At 37.3% G+C, this 22,299-nt stretch overlaps 2 protein-coding genes across 2 annotated transcripts in view; one reads left to right on the forward strand and one right to left on the reverse strand.

Moving 5' to 3' along the window:
- LOC145997429 (uncharacterized) overlaps positions 1-14,052 on the reverse strand; it is a 31,247-nt gene extending 17,195 nt beyond the window's left edge. Inside the window, exons 1-5 of the mRNA XM_083134457.1 lie at positions 13,739-14,052; positions 7,861-8,004; positions 6,113-6,391; positions 4,967-5,227; positions 2,606-2,755 (exon numbers count right to left, since the gene is read on the reverse strand). Of these exons, the coding sequence (XP_082990583.1) occupies positions 2,606-2,755; positions 4,967-5,227; positions 6,113-6,391; positions 7,861-8,004; positions 13,739-13,838 (934 nt within the window). The 5' untranslated portion in view covers positions 13,839-14,052. The remainder of the gene's footprint in view (positions 1-2,605; positions 2,756-4,966; positions 5,228-6,112; positions 6,392-7,860; positions 8,005-13,738) is intronic.
- A 332-nt stretch (positions 14,053-14,384) lies between these two features.
- The window catches only part of pit (probable ATP-dependent RNA helicase pitchoune), an 85,116-nt gene continuing 77,201 nt past the window's right edge, over positions 14,385-22,299 (forward strand). The window contains exon 1 of the mRNA XM_083134458.1: positions 14,385-14,688. Within this exon, the coding sequence (XP_082990584.1) occupies positions 14,589-14,688 (100 nt within the window). The 5' untranslated portion in view covers positions 14,385-14,588. The remainder of the gene's footprint in view (positions 14,689-22,299) is intronic.

Raw genomic sequence — 22,299 nt, forward strand, 5'->3', positions numbered from 1 at the left:
CGAAGAAAATCGCTGACCACCCAAAAACTTTTTCAGGTTTCCAAACAGGTGAAAGTCCAAGGGGGCCAGATCAGGTGAATAGGATGGCTGCGGCAATAGCTCGAACCCACACGAATGAATTTCTGCCATGGATGCAAGGGACGTGTGAACGCGCGCATTATCCTGGTGAAACAACACCTTTCTTCGCACCATTCCTGGCCTCTTAATTTTAATTTCCTCGCGTAAACGTCGCAGCAGGGTGCAGTAGTATTCAGAATTGATAGTCTTTCCTTTTTCCAAGAAATCGATTAAGATAACGCCCCTAGCATCCCAGAATATTGATCCCATAACCTTGTTTGCCGACAAAACCTGTTTGGCTTTCTTTGGGGTAGGAGATCCTTGTCGTTTCCGTTGCTTTGATTGTTGTTTTGATTCCGGTGTATGATGGTGCACCCATGTCTCGTCCATAGTCACAAATATGCCAATAAACTCCTCCGGATCACTTTCAAACAGTTCCAAACAATCACGGGAAAGGGTGAGTCGAGTGCGTTTGTGTTCAACTGAAAGCAACTTGGGTACCCATCTCGCAGACACCTTAGAAAACCCTAAATCGTTCACGATAATGTTTTGTGCTCGCTCATAGGAAATACCCACAGTCTCAGCTATCTCACGGATTTTGATTCTGCGGTCACTCAAAATCAGGTCACAAATTTTATTGACATTTTCTGTTGTCGACGTTGCAGGCCTGCCACTGCGGGGGTCATCTTCAATGCTGTTTCTTCCACGCTTAAATTCAGCCACCCACTTTTTGACCATGGAATACGAGGGCGCGGATTCTCCAAGCGTCTCTACCATGTCCGTATGAATTTGCTGTGGTGTTAAGCCTTTTTTATGCAGGTACTTAATGCCAGCGCGATGCTCTATTTTCTCCATGTCACAAATTTCCGTCACTTCTGCCCACTAAAAGTCCTCACCTGAAACAATAGAGCAATGAAATGAAATGAAATTTTACACAGCGACTACCAAAGGATATAGCTATGCAACTAATGTATGAAACTTAAAATTAAAAGCTTCCTTCCTACTCAGGCCACGAACTTTTCAATCTGCCCTCGTATTACAATAATATAGAAATGCTCACTCTGCATTTTGTAGCAATGAGGCTGGAGTTAAAAAAATTTACAAATTTTTGGCCTTTCTTTCCATTTGTGATAAACCTTTATTGAGTTGCTGCCACAGTTTTGAGGCAGTTCCCAATACCATATTTTGCTAGTCAAATAATCTATTTTTTGTGTGTGTGATGGGGGAGGTGGATGTTTACAGGATGCTCCATAGCATGTAAACATGAATCAAACATTCTTATGCGAAATATAGAAAAAGTATTTTAAGTTAGTGCCGTGGCCGTATTGTTTAAGGGACAGGCTCTGGGCTCCTGGTACAGGATGTGCACAGGTTCAAGTCTCCTGCGGGAAACCTAACAACTTTTCTTTTCTCTTGAGATTTTGGCCTGCATATGGAGCCGGTGGCCACGCACCACTGTAAGGATTGATTGATTGATTTGCTTTATTTTACCTCGCTTTTTGTGCTGCTTTTGGCTAATTTGGGAAGATGGGGATGAAATTGATGAATGGACACTCACAAATATCCATGACCAGACCAGGATTCAAACCCAGGACCGTAGCACGATGTGCTAGCCACTCCGCCACAGGGGCCAGCCACCATTGTAAGGAAATTGGGGGAGCTACGAATGAGTGTTGTAACCAGATCATAGAAAACACGGGGGTTGTCACCCCCGTAACTGGATGATCTCCAAACTCTGGTGGTAGAAAGGTCAGCAGTCGGTATGTAGGCAATTACTCTCACAGGCTGTATTGCCACGGGTTGTCGTTATTATTTGAAATAAGTTTTAAAGCTTTTGTGCTGATGAATGATGAACACATTTTCACTCGAGATAAGGAGCATTGGAAAGGACTCCGAGCTTTGGAGCTAATGTCACACCCATCTCTCTAATGGCCACGGTGGCTCAGTCAGTAACGTGTCTGACTACCATGCTAAAGGTCCCGGGTTCGATCCCCGGCCGGTTCAAATCCGGGAACTTTTCTAACGTTGGAAGCGGCCCCGGTGCCCACCCAGTGTCGAATAACATGAGTACCTGGGGGAAACCCTTGGGGGGGGGGGTAAAGGCAGTCAGGGGCGTGATGCTGATCACATCATCCCCACTCACGACCGGATCAAGAAAGTGTGGGGCGTTAGCCCCACACCCCCTATATGCCTTCATAGCATGGTGCTAAGCACAGTGGAACACTTGACTTTTTTTTTTACTTTTACATCTCTCTAATGTCACACCCATCTTCAGGGTAGAAGACGAGACTAAGATAGGGCATGTTACCAACATGACAACCATCCTGGAGTAAGTTGCAGCTGAAAGGACTTATTGAATAACACACTAAAATTCCTACAACTTAGACCATGCTCTGGTAAAAAAAAACTTCTATTTTCTTCATTTTTACCATTCTTTGGATTCTTTGGAAAAAGAAGTATACATATTACAAGAATTTTCATGTGTGTTTTAATGACAGCAGCAGGCAATTTTCTAAAAATGATATGCAAATTGACTGAAAACAAGTACCTTTTGACAATCTCTTAAGCTCTGTTTTTCTGTTCGCTCCTTCCAATATGAGTCCACGTGAGAAACGATGATGTGCCATAACTTCATTCAGAACTCCGAAGGTCTGCATCGACATTTCTCTAGTTGGGGATATTATAATACAGCCAGTACCTGTCAGTAAATAAGAATAAAAAAGTATGTGTAAAAATGTCATTTATGATTATTGCTAGGCAGTAGATTTACAGGCACAAAAACTTGTACCAAAATGATTTTAAAAAGGCATTATGTAAGTTTTACAAATATGACAAAAATAGGCAGTGAATATGAACTTATTATTATTTTTTGTCATCAGTTGCACAGTCCCTCCTCTGTTATTGTTGACTAACTGTGACAATGATGATGAATGATGGTTAGGAGTGTTCACAAAATAAGACATTACCGTCTACAGTACAGCAGTAGGAGCCAAAGTAACAAAGGAAAGCTGGAATAGACAAGAAACATCCAAAAAGTTGTTCTTAGGCAATATTGTGTAAAGTAGAAATTTTTACATGCCTCATCAGTAGGGGCACATATTTTTGGTAAATAAAAAAATCAAAATTTCGGTACAAAAACAGTCGATTTCTGGTTCAAAAGCGGTAAATAAAATAAAATTTCGGTGTTATAGCGGTGACTAATCAACTCAAAAGTGCTATATAAAATGACATTTTGGTTTTAAAATTGGTGAATATAATCCTAAATTTGATTTAAAAACTGCACTTATTACACAAAATAAACTTACCCCTTCTAATAGCACATTTATGTCGTTACCAGAATATTAAGTTTATTCCTGTATAAAGGGGTCCATTTTTGCTTCTCAAATATTTACAGCAGAATTAATCAATTTTTCGTGAATTGCATAACTCAGAGGATACTTCAGAAGGTGTTGCGTCGGTATATAAACGGTAAATTTCGTGTTTAAGAGTATATTTTGAGTTTTGCAGTTCATTTATCATTATTTCGTGAGAAAACTGGGTAGAAAAATGCACCTCACACCTTTCAGAAACATGAAAAATGAACATTACAGCATGTTATTTCATATTTCGTGTTTTCGTCAAAATCGAAATTTGCATGCCTCTACTCATCAGTAGAGGTATACATATTACGTTTTTGAAGAAAATGCAAAATGTGAAATAACACACAGACTGCAATGTTCATTTTTCATGTTTTGAAAGATTTGAGATGCATTCTTCTAACATGTTTTGTCATGAAATAATGAGAAATGAACTGCAAACTGCTAAATAAACTCTTAAACATGAAATTTAGACTTTAGTTACAAATGCGACACTTTCTGAAGTAGAATTATCCTGTGTGTAATGCAATTCACAGAAAACTGATCAATTCTGCTGTAAATATTGGAGAAGAAAAATAGACTTCTTCACACAGATCAAAGTTTTTAATCTCTTAAGTACATACATGTGCTGTTAGAAGGGAAATAATTACTTTATGTAATAAGTGCAGATTTTAAATCAAATTTATTGTTTCATTCATAATTTTAAAACCGGCATGCCATTTTATATACCACATTTGATCCCAAAGTGCACCTACTTCTTGTACCAAATTCTTGAACTTTTATTCATCAAAAATATATGTTCATAATTGGGAGAAGAGACATGCGGTAGTAGATAAATACGTAGAAACTAGTACTCACTTTATCCACAAAACTGTCTTTTTCCTTAACAAAGAAGAAAAAAAACAGTTTCGTGGATAAAGGGAGTACTAGTTTCTCCGAATTTATAAATATGTTGTCGATATGAACACATTGACACTGAAACCAGCTTGGCCCTAGTTAATATTCTGTGATTTGATTGTTATGGTGAGTTCCGCTGTATTCTGGAATACTATGACTACCAAAATGTCCCAATACAGTGGAACCTCTATTTTACGTTTTTCAGGGGACCAAGCTGAAAAAAACTTGCAGGGAAAACGTAAAATCGAGAAAATTGTTTACAACATTGTGGTATGTTAGGACCATCAAGATTGCATGTATAATGCGGGAAAACGTAAACTCAGGGTTCCACTGTATCATCATCAAGAATATTGGCAGTGGCATCGACTAAGCCAAACTTAAAAAATGATTCTCATTTTATCAGAAAATATATTTCATACATTCTGGTTCAGATTAAATGAATATTTTGAATTTTGCCTAATTTCCAGGATAATTAGACTCCATGAAATTGTTGCATGTCATTTTTGCAGTCTCCTAAGAGATACTGCAACTCTGCAAAAGTATCGGTGATTACATTTGAACTGCTGATATTAGTACCAATAGACTGATATTGGTACCAATAGTTAAGATGGAAAACATGCACACACATAAACATTATCACGGCACCAATGCCTTACCGTATCGAGGCTTGAACTCGAGTTTGTAAAGGAGTTCAATGATTGGAATAAGGAAGGCCACTGTTTTCCCAGAACCAATCCTTGCTGTTCCTACAAGGTCCCGCCCCTCGAGAAGCAGTGGAATGGCCTGCGCTTGGATTTGCGTGAGTTTCTCAAACCCCATTTCAGCCACAGCTTTCAGCGTGTTCTCGCACACCTCTCCTTTCAGCGACGAAAATTTCATGTCAGTGAGAAACTTATTACTGACACTGGAGCTAGGCACTGAAATAAAATAAGAGACAAACTTAGCAACACTTATTTTTTAAAAGGCGAGATAGAAAAACAGAATCATCTGCATATCTATTTTGTTACTTGCACTGCTTGTCTGACACTTTTGGCAATTGTTTCTTTGTAAACATGCGACTAGACTTCAAAATATAGTAATAACTTATTTGTGGTAAGTGTTTACTGTCTCCTAGAGTGGCTGAAAGTAATCCCAGTCTGGGAACAAGTCATTAAAAAGTTATAAACCAAAACTTGTTTGGGGTTTATATTTCTTATTGAAAACGATTTGTGTTCTCCAAAGCCTATAAGGCAAAATGTCAAATAAACCTCATATTAAAATAGCCCTTCTGTATATTTTGTAAAATCTACAATTAGTTGTAATCCATTAAGAAAATGCTTCTATAATTAAATAACCATAAACATCTTACAATAAGATGGTCATAACACCTACCCTTAAAACCCCTCCTCTGTCTCAGTTTCATCGATGACACTTTCATGCACCGGACACATGGAGCACCATTCCTATCCATGTTCTTAGACCAACTCAACCACTTCAGTTCCATTAAGTTCACTTGGACCCATTCCACCAAGAAAATAACCTTCTATGATGTGGATGTGCACACTGAGTACACATTTCAATACATCCATCCATTTCGAACTCGCCAATCACATGCAGTAATTACGTTTCTCCAGTTCTCATTGGAGAGTAATCAAGCAGTGAAACAACAAGTTCCCATATGGATGGTGGTAAGGACCACGAAAATTAATAGAAACATTATAAGTAAGTTATGTGGAGAAATGTTAACTTGCTCCTGTGTATTTACTACAGTGTCCCCAAAACATTATTATAATGGTCAAGTTTTAACTAAAAGCAAAACTTACAGTTTGCGGTCTGATCCTTTGAGTCTTCGTCTTCTGACTCTTCTTTGACTTCTTCGTCTTCTAACTCTTCTTTGACTTCTTCATCTTCTGACTCTTCCTTGGCTTCTTCATCTTCTGACTCATCCTTGACTTCTTCATCTTCTGACTCTTCCTTTACTTCATCTTCTGACTCTTCTTTTATTTCTTCAAAATTTGAAAGTCCTATTTGTTGTTCATCAGCCTCTTCATTTGTCACATCGACCTGCTCTTGTTTATCGTCTTTTTTATGTTTCTTCTTTTCTATAAATAATGCACATACATTATAAATCAATAACTAAGCACCTACAGCACTACCAACAAAAAGTATACATTATGATGAACAATTAGTAATGAAAACAAAATCCATTAATAATTCTAAATTCCAGTTTTTTTTCCCCAAATTCCAAGCATAACATTTCATGATGCATCAACATTTTTCTCCAAGATATCAAGGCTACTTGGTCTGTGACAGGTCTCACTATTTATTAATTTTCTTAAAAGTAGTAACAATGAGCCAATTTCTTGCTTACTCTTGCCCTAAACACGAACTACTTCCATATTTCAATGAGATGCTCAAAGGGGTGGTGTGTGGCCAGAAATGTTTTACCGCAACAGATGAATTCAGATATGTACAATATAGAATATTCTCATTGAAAGAACAAAATGGTTTGTAAGGGGGAAAAAAATTCATGTAGCAGCAATACATTATTTCTTAACCCGAGAATTCCCATTTCTTTATGAACCATAATTTTTTTCGACTTTAGTTTTTTAATCTATATAATAATGATAATATTTGATGGACATGGATTTTTTTGTAATTGATACAATAGTTCCGATAAAATTTACGTGTCACATACAAGTGACACTGGGCATTATTGCTAAAATTTTTCAAACTTCTCAGTACTTTATTGATATTGTGGCACCAATATAAAAAGTTCCTCGTGCACACAGCACCATGCCATGAAGGCACATTTATGGGATGTGATGGGTAGGGCTACACACGTTCTCGATCTTGGCTATGTTGAAAGTGATGTGATCAACACCACTCTCCGGCTGCAATTCTCCCCAGGGTTGCTCCCAGATACACATGGATAATGGTCAGTATGGTTGCCTTACAATATAAAATATTTATTGTCAATTACATACCTCTTTTTATATAGACGACAATAAATAAATTATAGCTTCATATCTTTGTTTTCATGATAATAAATAAACTAAGTAATTATATGCCAACACGAAATCAAATCTTCCATGTTATATTGTTCAGGTGTGTAACTTGTACCAACTTGTTATAGTTATAACTTGTATTTTTAATGATATTTTGAAATTAATGCACCTTTTGGTGACAGTGGGAAATGACAGGTTAAAATAATTAAAAAGTGCTTCAACTTCAGTGCATATCAATGTGATGCACAGTGAACCACTAAATGCAGTTTGAGATATTTTTTATTTTCGGAGAAATCAAAGGTTGGTAGTCCCACAAATATAGCTTCTTACTCAATGAAAGACTAGAAATATGGCCTAAATACCACATTTTATGTAAAAATATGTAATAAACCTCAAAATATGTAACATAAAATTCACACATGTGGTTCGTAAAATTGTAATTCAAAGAAATTTGTAATTCTTGCTTGACTACACACAAAGGAAAAGAATAAGTAATTACATAAAATTCTGGGTCCTATGTATCACTCACATTTATAACACCATGATTTTCAATGTATACCCACTTTTTACAGAATCCCCGACATCTGCACATGGGCGCTTGCCTTGTAACCTAACAAAGGCACCACCAGTGGAGTTGGAACTAGGAGAATCTGTTTCAGATTCCCCACTTTCTTCTATATTGAATGTAGTTGCATTATCCTGAGTTTCTGCAAGTAAAAATATTAAAAATATAAATTAAGGGCAGAGGTACAATGAGATGCAGTGGGATGTACAAGTAGTGCTCAGAAAATTGTCCACAACTAATTTAATTAATTTTACTCTTTAACACGTTGACTGCCAAGGCCAGATTGTCTGAATGACACTGTGGGGCCAAGTAAAAGCAATTTGTGAAAATGGATCAAGTTGGTGTCATTAGATATGTGAAACTCAAGAAATTTCAAAACAATCCAAAAACCGTTGAAAATTCAATATAAATTTCAGACTCAGTTTTGGGTATCGTGGCCTGGAGAAGAGAATTTTGATCAGAGGGCCACTTTTTCTTTGTAAATGACTTTGTTTGTTCAAATAACGAACTTCACTCACTTGAACTATCAAGCACTTCCAGTATTGGATGAATATTTTCTGTTTCTTGTTCATACATCGTCAACAGAACATAACACAACAGAAGTGCTTCTTCCATAAAATATTGCATGAAATGCAATCTACACGTTCAATCACACTGAATATAGTCTTAATTTCTTCTTCTCCTTCTTTGTTTAATTCTTGCCTGAAATACACCAAATGTCAAACAAGGATGCATTAAAAAATGCATCGATTGTTGTATTGAAAACCAACAAAATAAAGTCATCATAAATAATCACAGAACACTAGGTTTATTACTACAATGTTACGGACATTTGTACACCATTGTTGTAATCGCCGATTGCTTTATACACGAGTATAGTGTAACATTCTGGAGCCAAAACAATATCTTTGATAATGTAAGCAAATGACACGTGAAACCCATATAGGGGTATCGCGGCCTGAAACAATTGCTGAGGTGAGACACAAGTGGGTATCACAGCTTCATGAATGACGATACTTGAGACCCACTTCTGGGTCTCATGGCAGTCAATGTGCTAATCCTAAGTGTTGACTAGGATGGAAGATATCGGAAATTTGATATCACAATATATCGTCACACAATACGATATGATATTCTTTTCGTATCACGATATTGGCAATATATCGTCTCCACGATTGTATCACCAAATATCATGACGATAGATCACCGACACGATATATATCACCAAAATATTGTGATGATATATTGTCTAGTTGATATTGGCCGGACGATATTTTTTTTTAAAATATCACGATATACTTATCATCTGGACGACATATTGCCCAACACTAGTGTCGAAAAGGAATAGATTTTAAGTATGGTGTAGAGGCTGTACCTCATACTGTAGGTCATGGGATCCCGAACTTTTTCCTTTCACGGCACCAGTACCGGTTCTACAAACTGCAAAACCCCGCAGTGGGAGGGGGAGGGGGGGGGTAGAGACAAGTAAGCTTTTAGGTGGGCCTCAGTCATCAACATAGTAGAGGGTTTGCTTCTCATGATGAATGATTTAACATTTTGAGTCACTGCTCACACAATACTGTATGCAGATGATACTACCTTCTTTAATGCCAGCTCTGACTTTAACACTCTTAAAGCCATTACTGATAATACCCTGTAACAATCTTCTTCATGTTTTTTTGATGAATGAAAGTAAAACCCATCATATGTTTTTCAGTCTTAGAGACATCCCGATCGATAATAGCTCAGACAAAGTGAACTTTCTAGGTATTGTCATTGATAATAAATTATCATGGGAGCCACATACTAAATACACAACTGCCAAGCTCTCCAGGGTTATATATTTGTTAAGGAATCTAAACAGTCATGTACCTGAAGATTACGTAAGATCAGCTTACTTTGCTTTCTTTCAAAGCATTATTTCATATGGAATTTTACTTCGGGAGAACTGCAGTTATGTACAAGAAATTTTAATACTGCAGAAAAAGCTGTGAGAATAATTACAAACTCACACAAATTAGTTCATTGTAAGCCACTGTTCATTAAGTTAAAATTTTTGACTGTGACAAATCTATATATTTACACTGTGCTTTTGTATCTAAAGAAAAATTTGCCACAACTACAAAGTAGACCAGATGTACATTCCTATACTACAAGAAACAGCAGGCGTATAAATATACCCTATCATAAACTCTCAAAATCCCAGAATAGTTATGAAGCTCTAGGATTAAGACTATTTAATAAGCTACCTCTTGATGTGACAAATATGCCTATGAATGTATTTAAACATAAACTGTATGCCTGGTTAGTTGCTACACCATTGTACTCAACTCAAGAATTTCTTGAAATTAAAAGTATTGTATTTTAGTGCAACTTAAACATAAAAGGGGTTATAAATTTATATTATTTTATAATATATTTCACATGGATTTTGTTCTTGACATTGTCTACTGCTGTACAAGCTTAATGACAATAAAATATTATTATTATTATTTCACCCTGTAACTACAAAGCAGAAAATGCATATTTTTCAAAGGGTTGGAAGTTAACATTCGAATGTGTTCCTTGTTAGCTTCTGGGGTGTACAAACGAACTTCTTAATTTCTTTTTTACTAAACTGTGAAAGAGTTTGGGATATGAGACTCTTTACTTACGCGGGCCATACTTTGGAATCTCATATCTTGGTTATTTGTGGTTTTTGCACTCTCAAATTTTGTTATATAAAATAGCGAAGCGAATGAAGAATATAGAGAATGTTTCCAATTTTGAAAATTGTAGGTATACTAACTAAATTTGGCCTTCTAATCATGAATCTGTTGTTAAAATGCAGGAGTCACGTGTGGAAATAGGGAAGAAAGCCGATATAAGTGGATTTCTTTTTTACAGCTGTATCACATTGTTTTAGGGACAAAATTTTAACTAAGCTTGCCTAACCTAACCTAACCGTAAATGGTTCGTGGGGCTATCCATGAATGGCTTGTGGAGCACTAGCTTCTCACTGCGCAAGATGCCATTTTTGTAGAAGAATGCTCAAACACCGTTGACAAACTTACCTCTAATCGAAGTCCGCATTCCACATGCTCTTCTACCTCATTCAAGTAACGAAGCAACAATTAATGATCTGCAAGTAACGAAGGAACAGTGTAGCAACACTGTACACAGCGCAACGAATGCCCAACGTCACTTGTTCATATCATCAAACATGGTTCCTATGTTTCTGTATGGAGAATGATCGCGGTAATGAAGAATGTCATTTTCAACATATATAGACGTAAGTGTACAATTTTTTCACATGCCCCCCAAATCTCAACTCCAGATACGTTACCAGGACTGTATGCATATTTAGTGAGTATAAGAAGTAGGAAAGAAATTGGAGACATTCTCTGTATTCTTCATTCTTACCAAAATATCTAAGTACACAGATTAAATATAGACATAATTCTCAAGAGAGTACAGTGGGATACACAAGTATTGCTCGGTACATTGTCCATGACTATTTTCATTAAATTTTCGGTAAAAGTTGTCAATCGGAATAAAGGATTTCTTCATTTTTACACAAGAACGTACTTACTGAAATGAGTTTTTCTAGCATTTGGATACTTCGTTGAGATATTTTCTGTCATTGTAGAACCTGCTGGAGCGGTAAATCATGTGTTTTTCACGAAAAATATCTCTCCGGCGGACAATTGCCGTTGCTGTTCCTTCTTGGTGTACGTGAACCGGATGATGATGACATAATCTCCTGTCAGTGTTTCCAACAACGTGGTTGTTTTGCAAGAAGATGAAAAAACGAAAAATACATTCTCGATATTACTATGACCCAAAATTTTAACTATGTTTGCCTAACCTAACCGAACTTTATCATGAATGGTTTGTGGGGCTATCCGGGAATGTTTTTTGGGGCTATGCGTGAATGGTCCATGGGGCATTTTTCGGTTAAGAAAGTTGGAAACACTGTATACCCACTGATACTACTGAAGCTATACCCGCCATATTGTGTCTTAAGGAAGCGAGAAAAGGACGAACAATAATTACTGTTATTGACATTATTTTGCTCAGAAAAAAATCAGAAAAGCAAAATGTTACCTTAAAGTATGTTTCGCAATGCACAATAGGTAAGTATGAATATAAAAAGTGACGAAATAAACGAGTGAGAGGTGCTCAGCCGATCGACAACATTTAATAAATTTTTTTACATCTAATGTGTCTTTAAGGTCTGGTGCTTTTAACATTCGCTGGTGCAGAGGTTGTCAGTACCTTGTTGGGCCTTTTTGTTTCAATTCTTAAAGCTCTCATAGCATAAAAGAACAGTATGGTATATGGAAAACACATTTCTTCAAATTTACAGGAGAAACTACTTACGGAACTGAGTTTCTGTAGACTTTTGAGAGCTCGTGGAAGTGTTTTCTCCCTTCGTTCAACTTATTCGGCTGGTAAATCATGTATTTTTCGACATTAATGTCTCTCCGATGCACAAACGCTCTTGCCTCCATTACATTCGACTACGTGAACCAAATGTTCCGTTAGTTCTATGACGTAAACGCGTGTCAGTGTTTCCAAACTCGCCATTGTTTTGCCAGAATATGACAATTTTAACTGTGTTTGCCTAATCTAACCTTGCGTGCATGGTTTGTGGGGCTATTAGAATGGTTTGTGGGGCTATCTGTGAATGGCTTGTGGGGATATCCGTGAATGGTGTGTGGGTCTATTTATGAATTGTTTGTGTATTTATGATTGGTTTGTGGGGCTACATGTGCATGCTTCGTGGGGTTTTCGAACCCAGAAAAAATACAAAATTAGTAACATGAAAGTAGGTATTTTTCGGTGAAGAAGGTTGCAACACTGCAAACCCACTGATGATCAACAACGCTAATCAAGATTTCTCCGCCATATTGTGTGAGAGAGGAACGAACAATAATTACTCGATATGTGGAAAACTGAAGCTATTTTCGTGAAAGAAGCGAAATCCTACCTTAAACAATGTTTCGCAATGCATAATAGGCAAGTACGAATGTAAAAAATGACGAAATGAACGGTAACAGTTTCATAGATCGGAGACACATTAAAATCTGATATTTTGTGTTTCACATGGTTTGTACTCACCAATTGTGTATTGCGTAACATAGTTCAAGGTGCCATTATGCTTTTTACACGAAAACAAACGCAATTTTTCACATTCCGAGTGCTTTTTTCTTATTCCTTTCTTCACTTCCGGAACACACAATATGGAGGGCACATCTTGACTCACGTTGTGGGTATGCAGGGTTTCAACCTTCTGCACTGAAAAATACCTACTATCGTGTTTGTCACCAATGGAAATTACACATTATGCACAGGTAGCTGACGTATAGCCCGGGTAGCTGATGGATAGCCCCACGAACCATTATGCATGGTAGCTGACCGATAGCCCCACGAACCATTTCCGATAAGGTTAGGTTATGTTAGGCAAGCATAGTAAAAAAAAGGGGGGTTGAAACACTGACAGGGGCTTATGTCATCAAACGTACGCAGCATCCGGTTGTCGTAGGGCAAGCAAATGAAAGCAATGGCAATTGCGAGTCGGTGAGATATTTCTCTTGAAAAATACATGATTTCCCGGTCAAATATATTCCACGATGAAAGAAAATACCTCGACGGACGTTGTAAACCTTGAAGAAACTCATTTCCGTAAGTAGTTTCTTGTGTAAAATTGAAGAAATGGGTCTCCGATGTATGAGACTGTTACCAAATGAACTAGTGAAATGTGTTTTCCTTATACCATACTGTTATACTTATACCAAACATGGTGATGGGACAATTTCCTTGGCAATATCTGTGCACCCCACTGTACAGTGTCCCAATGTTGCTCATGTACAGAGCGTAGTGGACGTTCTTACCTTTCAACTTATCTTCGGTTTCTTTCGTTCGAAGTAATTTACGTTGCTGCTTTGGCCGATGTTTCAGTTTTTTTAACACGCGTTGATCGTCAATGACCATGGTTAATACAACACTGATATGTACATATGTAAGAAAAACTTCCAAAATTTATTCACAGGGCAAGACTTCACATAACGTAGATTCTGTTGCAATTACACCAATATGATACCGAAAAAAAAAAACACAAACACGTGTACACACTAAACTACAGAGTACAATTACAGTACAGTCCAGTACAGCGCCGTGCTAAAGTTACAAAAACCTCGTGGAAAAACAGAAGACGACCCACAGATTAGAGACGATCAGTGTGCAAAACAAAAAACAAATCACTAGCGAGATGCGTTACGAAGTATACCATGGTATAACCATAGACATACTACCATGGTATAACCATAGAATCGTTCGCTCTCCGCCACTTCTAACATTCTCCATGTATATGAATATAGGCAAACGAAAATACTACTCTCTTGTTATTAGAATATTATCAAATGAATAATTGATATCTTTAGACGTAGAGAAGAATTGGGCAAAAAGGGGAAATTTTGCACATGCTACAGGGAAATTATATCCCAGATTGTGGCAATACTGCTCAGAATGAACAACAAAACACTAACAACACGTGTACTTGTACAGCATAGTCTGTTTCTGTGACTTGTGTGACTAATAAGTGTGTTTTGTGTATATGTATTTTCGTTTAATATTTGTGAAATTACAACAAGATATACGTTATGTAAAGACTTGACTCAGAACAAGTTTGGGAAGTTTTTATGCACGTATTTACGGGACTGTCAAGACAGTGCTGTTTTAACCATGGCCATTGACGATCAACGCCTGTTAAAAAAGTTGAAAAATCGAGCAAAGCATCAACGTAAATTCCTTAGGGCGAAGGAAGCCAAAAATAAGTTAAAAGGTAAAGACGTCCAATGTACCATGTATGCAAGGGAGCGAATTTACAATACCGGGTAACATTATCGTATGAGGGAAACGGATTCCTTCAAATTTACAGGAGAAAGTACTTACGGAAATCATTTTCATTTTCTTTAGCGTAGTGGAAGTTCCGGTACTACTTTACTATACCGGAGACACCTATCAATGATTTATTTCGCAATTTTTTACATTGCTAACGTACTATTCTGCATTGCGGAACATTTCTTTAGGTGAAATAGTGAATTTCTAACGAAACTAATGTATATTTCTTACATTAACGGGTACTACTTTACTATACCTGAGACACCTGGGAATAATTTCTTTCGCACTTTTTTACATTGCTAATGTACTATTCTGCATTCCGGAACACTTATTTAGGTGAAATAATTGAATTTGTTAGGAAAGTAATGTATATTTCTTACATTTACGAGTACTTACTGTTCTTGTTTATTTCCACACACAACATGGCGATAGCTTACTGTTGATCGATCGTTCCTTGAGCCAGAAAAACCATTGACGTCAACCATCACAGGGACGAGGTATGCCTACTAGGTTAGGTTAGGCCTGTTAGGTTTTGTTCCATTAGCACTCCTTTCGTTCAATTTAGCATATACGGACAATACGAGAGCGTATTGTGCTCTCATGCAGGAAGCAAATGGCGGCAGCTGTAATAGCGCGTCGGAAATAGATTTTCGTACAAAACCACATGCATTCGCATTAAAATGAATCAAAATTACATTCCCGAACATCAACAACGCTACAGAAAATGATTTGAGTAAGTACTTTCTCCTGTAAATTTGAAGAAATCTGTCTCAGGTATAGTAAAGTGTTACCCATTAACGAGTACTTACTGTTGTTCCTTATTTCCCACAAACCATCCACGGGTAGCCCCGAAAACCATTGACGTTAGCCCAAAAATTCACGATAGCCTCACGAACCATCACGGGGACGAGGTATGCCTACTAGGTTAGGTTCGGTTCCATTAGCACTCCTTTCGTTAGCATATACGGACAACATCGGCTTGTAGCAGCTGCAATAGCGCTTATTGTGCTCTCGTGCAGAAAGCAAATGGCGGCAGCAGCAATAGCGCATCGGAAATAGATTTTCGTAGAAAACCACATGCATTCGCATTAAAATGGATGAAAACTACATTCCCGAACATCAACAACGCTACAGAAAATGATTTGGCATGAGTTTACAATACCGGACCACTCTCCAATTTCTATAAACTTTCGCCTACTTACTAATTTCGGTATCCCGATAATGTATCTGTAGTTCATATTTGGCGGTCACATGTTAAAATTGTACATTTACGTGTAGAACTTGTAAAATAACCTTGTGATTTACCACATTGATTGTCCAAACACAGCAATTCTGAACCATCTTTCTTTCGAAATTCGTTAATGCTCTTCCTTTATGCACAACAATCTTGCAACCTTGAATATTGACGTCAGACGAGGAATGCCTACGAGGTTAGGTTAGGCCTGTTAGGTTAGGTTCCATTAGCATAAATACAAAGAAAAATTAATATTTTCGCTAAGAGACGCGTTACCTTGTCTTGCCTAACATGAAAAAGCTCTCTCCCATGACGTCAGAACACAATGTTGCTACAATGTAGTGCGATAAGTGACACCCATTCGGGAAAAATGGCGTGTTCCATGGAGCTGCTGTTCTTATGGTAGGGTTACGTTAAGAAAACATAGTTTATTTCGTTTTTTTCTCTATTTCCATACTTGACCGCCAATTATTACATGCAGATTCGTGATTAGGAGGTCTCAATTAGTGAGTGGGCGAAATTTCATAGGAATTGGAGAGTGGTCCGGTAATGTAAACTCGTTCCAATGATTTGCATAAGTACTTTCTCCTGTAAATTTGATCCATTTTAATGTGAATACGTGTTGTTTTCTGCGAAAATCTCTGTCCGACACGCTGTTTCTGCTCCCGCCATTTGCTTTCATTTGCTTTCTGCACGAGAGTGCAATGTTCAGTGTGTTAAGATGATGCAACCCCGTAGCCAGTGTTTCAGCCTCGCCGTGTTTTCACTAGAACATGACGTGTCGAGTATTTTTAATTTTTTTTTAACTATGCTTGCCTTGCCTAACCTTACGGAAAATGGTTTTTGGAGCTAACGTCAATGGTTTGTGGGGCTAACGTCGATGGTTTGTGAGGCTAACGTCAATGGTTTGCAACGTATTAGCATAATTTCAAATCCGGGCACGAAAGTAGATATTTTCCGGTGAACGAGGTTACAACACTGCATAAACGACAAAACACTCTCAGAAGGCCCCCTAAACCAGTACGCTATCACAGCCATAATGTGTTACAGATACGAAACAACAAGTAACAGTAAGTACTCGTAAATAGAAGAAATAGACATTGATATGCATTATTTCACTTTAGGAAATGTTCCACATTCGAAAATAACACGTTAGCAATGTAAAGAAGTCCGAAATATATGATTCGTAGGTGTTTCCCTCATACGATAATAGTACCCAATACCGGGCCCCTCCCCGATGTGTGTAATATTTCGCATACTCGCTAATTGAGGCCTCCTAATCACGAATTTGGAGGTCACGTGTAGAAATTGCAAATAAGGGGGTCCGTGAACGCAACCAACAATGCATGATTGCTCATTATTTACCGTAAGATTTTGCGTTTCGAATAGTTAAGGAACGAAATATATATTCCTGACATTACTAAATCCCAAAATTTTAACTATGCTTGCCTAACCTTACCGTGAATGGTTCGTGGGGCATCCGTCAATGGTTTGTGGGGCTACCCATGCATGGTTTTACGAACCCAAATTTTAACTATGTTTGCCTAACCTAACCTGACCAAGATTGGTCTGTGGGGCTATCCGTGAATGGTTTTGAGCTAATTGTGATAACAAACCGATAAAAAATCTTATTTTCGTAGCACTTTAACGGCAAACGTTCTTCATCGAAGACGCCATTTTCGTAACCTGCAATTCTACGATAGACGTACTGTTGCCAAACTTATCTGTAATGATCAGTCCACATTCCACATGCTCTTCTACATCGTGATTTTCACTGTCACTGTCATCTTTTGGTCAAAATACCGAAATACATAAGTTTGTTTATTAGCCCACGGCCATCCTCCTGCACACTCCACCTAACAATCTGTACAACATTAACAACTTTTTTATTGTTCTCTTCCGCCAATCTTACACGATCCATGCTCTCCAGGTATGAAATCAACAGTTTGGCAATGCTGTAGACAGCGTAACTAATTGCTATTTTCAATTGTTCATATCAACAAATATGGTTCCCATACTTGTATACGGAGTATCATTGCGAGAATAGAAAAGCTTAGTTTACAACTTCTACACGTTAAGAGCATGCGGGACAGTCTCCGCCCGGCTGTTCCCTCAGTCAGTGTTGCCAACTTAGCTCTCTTGGAACCAGATCTGACTCTTTCGTGTACTTGTTTGCCTGTGAACTGGGGCGCCTGCCCCCGTGCCACACTATGATACCATCACGGCCCACATTGACCAACTATTGCCATGATTATACATTTTGCACATGACGTGATATTGTTATATTGGCTGCGTCGCCCCATCCCCTCTTATATCCCCAGCTACTTTTTTTTTTATAGCGCCGTGTTAACTTTTTTATGCGCACCAGGTTTGGCAACTGCCATGAGGCGAGGAGAAATGCATTGGCCATATGGGAGTATTTTTGATTTGTTATCTTGGGAATATCAAACTTCCGATGGAATAGAAAATGATATCAACGGGAAGAGGGCAGTTTGAAGAAGTGATTGCCCAGCAGAAAAGTCGAAATTCCCATTTGATTAGCCGTAACTTGATGTTCAAGTTGATTCCCCATAAGGAATACATGGGATACCGAAAATTCTTATTCGTCATATTCTTTACAGGTCGAATCTAGCTTAATAATCAACTTTGAAAAACGCTTCGACCTGCCACATGTGGAGAAATTCATACTCTCCTGTACCCCCACGTTTTTCTTCAGTAGCATTGCCCATTCTGATGATATTCAAATAAAAGAACACATGGTGCGTAACTGTATCTCCTCACCTTAATGAACAATTTCTACACCTCACCCGAACATGTTAACCTCAGATAAATCATCACGACTAATTATTTCGTGAGTATAAGCAGTAGCATAGAAATTACAGAACGGTCTGGTATTGTAAATTCTTGCCTATGCAAGTAGCCTATAATATGGTTGTTGAAGACAAAAAGAGACTGTTGCTCCATTGTACCCCCCCTCGAGAATTTTTCTTTAATCGGCAGATTTCGATGTATTACGTAATATAAAATTGGTTCCATCGCATGGAAAACACATATAACAGAGATATTTGATCCTAAAGTATAACCCGCTTAAGTAAAAACCTGCCATCTCTTGAGTATCTTCGCCGCTTTTTTAAAAAAAGCGGTTGTAAGAGCCGTGATTCCGGCAAATGTTTCGCAGCACAGATGGAGTGTGTTGAAAACACGTTTGATAAGCATTGCGCTCACAGCTTTTGTGGCAGTGATTCAAGGTACAAATGTAACGATTATAAACCAAATGCAGACTTTCACATTAGATTATATACCAAACGTAGACGTCAACAATGACCAGAGTATCTAAAAAGCTGCTATTTTCCACAAAACAACCTTGTATAAAGCTATGTAACATACAAATAAAATACGGGACTATGGAGCCTGTTTCTATCAGACCTATCCGATAGTGTAGTGGCTAATGCTTGTAATCGAACGATCCGAAATTCCATTCCCGCTGGAGGGAATTTTAAAGAAATTTAAAATATATTTTTTTAAAAAATGAATCAAAAAACTTTGTCCGTGAAAATGGTAATTTATAGAAATGTTCCGAAGGACAAAATTGTGTACTATATTTTTTTAAGACCGTAACGTATCACTCACTTTTCGTATGAGTATTGAGACAGGCATAGAAGATATGCTTAAAAGTATATTCAAATATACACATAGAAATTTTACAATATACGCATACTTCGAATGCACCCGCTGATTAATAAGCAGAATTTCAAATTTTCTGTGAACATTATTAGAGATCGTACAACAACCACACGCATTGCAAAGCATGTGGATGTAAAGAGTAACACAAAAGTCATGTAACACTAGCCATAAACACAGTATTTGCCTTTAAAATAAGATTCATATTTCACCCTGGATTGGAAAAATCACGCTATCTTAACCACCGACGAAACTGTATAAAGGTTTGATGTTCTCTCACAATTAATACATAAACAATGGCACACACACACATACACAACACATTAATTCACCAAAAGGAAACTTCATTTGAAAATATACAATAATAGTAATACAATTAAAAATGTTAAACATTGGGTCATTTTCATGCATGCAGCATTTGCTTCGCTTCACGCTTGCTATGGCTTGCTGGAGCACGTGCGGTTTGGCCAGATTTTCCATCATGCAAATGATCACTCCATGAAACTTGGCATTCCTAACTTAACAAAAACGTCAAAATTGCTATCGGCACCGTATATAACGCTTCTACCGATAATGTCACTTCTATTTTGATTTCATAAGTTTTCAGTACTAGTACTTGCCAGGATCCTTGATTTTTAAAGTAAATAGTTCTGTACTCCCTCCAAAATTACATCGAATCTGATTTTAATATACAGGTTTCGATGTTTTAGCATGCGGAAACCACAAATAATAAAAATGAAATAATTCTTGAATCTTTAAAGGTTTTCTCGGGATATTAACCAGGTGATCCAATATCTGGAGAAAACCTCAATGAAACTGTCAACTACGTAAGTGAAGAATCTCCTATTCCTGACTAGTTTCACTTTTTTTGGTCAAAATTTTGTTTGTTAGACACCCATGAAGCGAGAGAAGATAGTAACTTGCCATTAGCATCAAAACAAACTCATAAGAAAAGTGCCACTAGTAATGTAAACGTCAAATTACTAACACTCCTAACCTGACAAAAATTTCAAATGACACCAAAAATATGCAAATTAGGAAACTACATTCCTTTAAAATATGCATGTTTTGCTACAAAATGTGTTCCATGGCAAACAAATCACATGCTACTAACACTAAACTATGTACCATGCACCAAAGCATTGTCTGCAGTAGTTTTCTCACCCACTGACATCACACCGGGAATTCCAACTTTCAATACCCGATATTTCCGATACAGCTGTAGCATATAAAATACAAACATAATATATAATGTCATCATTTCAAGTCTAAGGAAGACCCTGATAGGGGGTTGAAACATAATGTTATTAAGTGGGTTTTTTTTTTTTTTTTTGCTATGAACTATTCAATGATTACCAACACAATATCATATGATTGTAGGACCAAAACCTTACTGCAGTGCAGAAGTTTTGTATTCACTTTGATTTATTGCAAGGAAATAGTTTTTCTAAGAAAGCATTTCCATGTAGAGTGGAACCTTGATAACTCGAACTTGAGGGGAAAAATAAAAAATCGAGGTATCATGAATTTTGACTTACCAAGGTTCGAGTTATTGAGGGCCAAAATCGCCGACTTCGAGTTAATAGAGGTCTAAAGTTTACTACACTTTGACTTATTGAGGTCCGTGCGAGTAAAACTTTGAGTTATAGAGGTGATTAGAATTTAACTTCGACTCATAGAGGTTTTCCATAGTCTACCTTCGAGTTATTGAGTTCGAACGGCATCCCATAAACAGTACAAAAATTCATCTTAACAAGGTTTTATTCGAGTTGTTGAGGAAAAATTAGTATTGAGTGTTATGGACAATTCAATTAATTTTAAAAAAATAATGTTTTCAAATTACAATTTCTGTTGAGGGACAAGAAGGGAAATATTCAAATAAATCATTTAGAATATACTATTTTCAAATGGTAGATATTTAAGACTCAATCTTGGGAACAGCCTCATGACCCCAACTAACACTAAATTTGTTTGGACAGGGCCCTCGTCTTATAAGAAGTTTATTTACCTGGCAGCGGTCTCGCAAAGGTTGAGAACCACTGCCATAGATAATGTGTGCTGCTGTGAGTTTCATGTACAGTCATCCACGTTCTCTGATGGAAATTCATGGCCTCCTTGTGTGCAAGTGGTTGTTGCATAATCCCACAAACTGGTGGAGCCCTGCCAGTGAAAATGCATGTGGTTATCCAGGCCAGAGGCAGTGTTATTAAATTCTGTTAGGGATGACTATTTTTTTTTTTTTTTTTGTCCAGAGATCTTCAATATGTTGAGCAAAACTATATCTTAGGTGAAAATCTAATACATACCATATTTACGCATGTATGTTGTGCATCCTGATTTTTGATGTGGAAAAGAACAATTATATTACAAGAGTCAAATGGAATCCTTTAAAGTCCAATAAAAGTTGTAGGGCAGACTGTATACAGAATACGGCTGAAATTTACATGAGGTATCAATATACAAAATGACCTCAAGGCTGCAACACTAATCAAGTGAGCTTCAAAATGCCATTTTTGTTTTTTTAAAAATGAGGCCTCCTATACACACTTGCACCAGTGAAGAGGAAGGGTTTTTTGCCCTCTGTCAGCTTAAAACTTACAGAAATTTCTCGGCAAATGAAAATTCAATATCTCTGTG

Source organism: Lepisma saccharinum, chromosome 13 (genome assembly GCF_977018435.1).
Source record: "Lepisma saccharinum chromosome 13, izLepSacc3.1, whole genome shotgun sequence".
In the NCBI taxonomy this organism is placed as follows: domain Eukaryota; kingdom Metazoa; phylum Arthropoda; class Insecta; order Zygentoma; family Lepismatidae; genus Lepisma; species Lepisma saccharinum.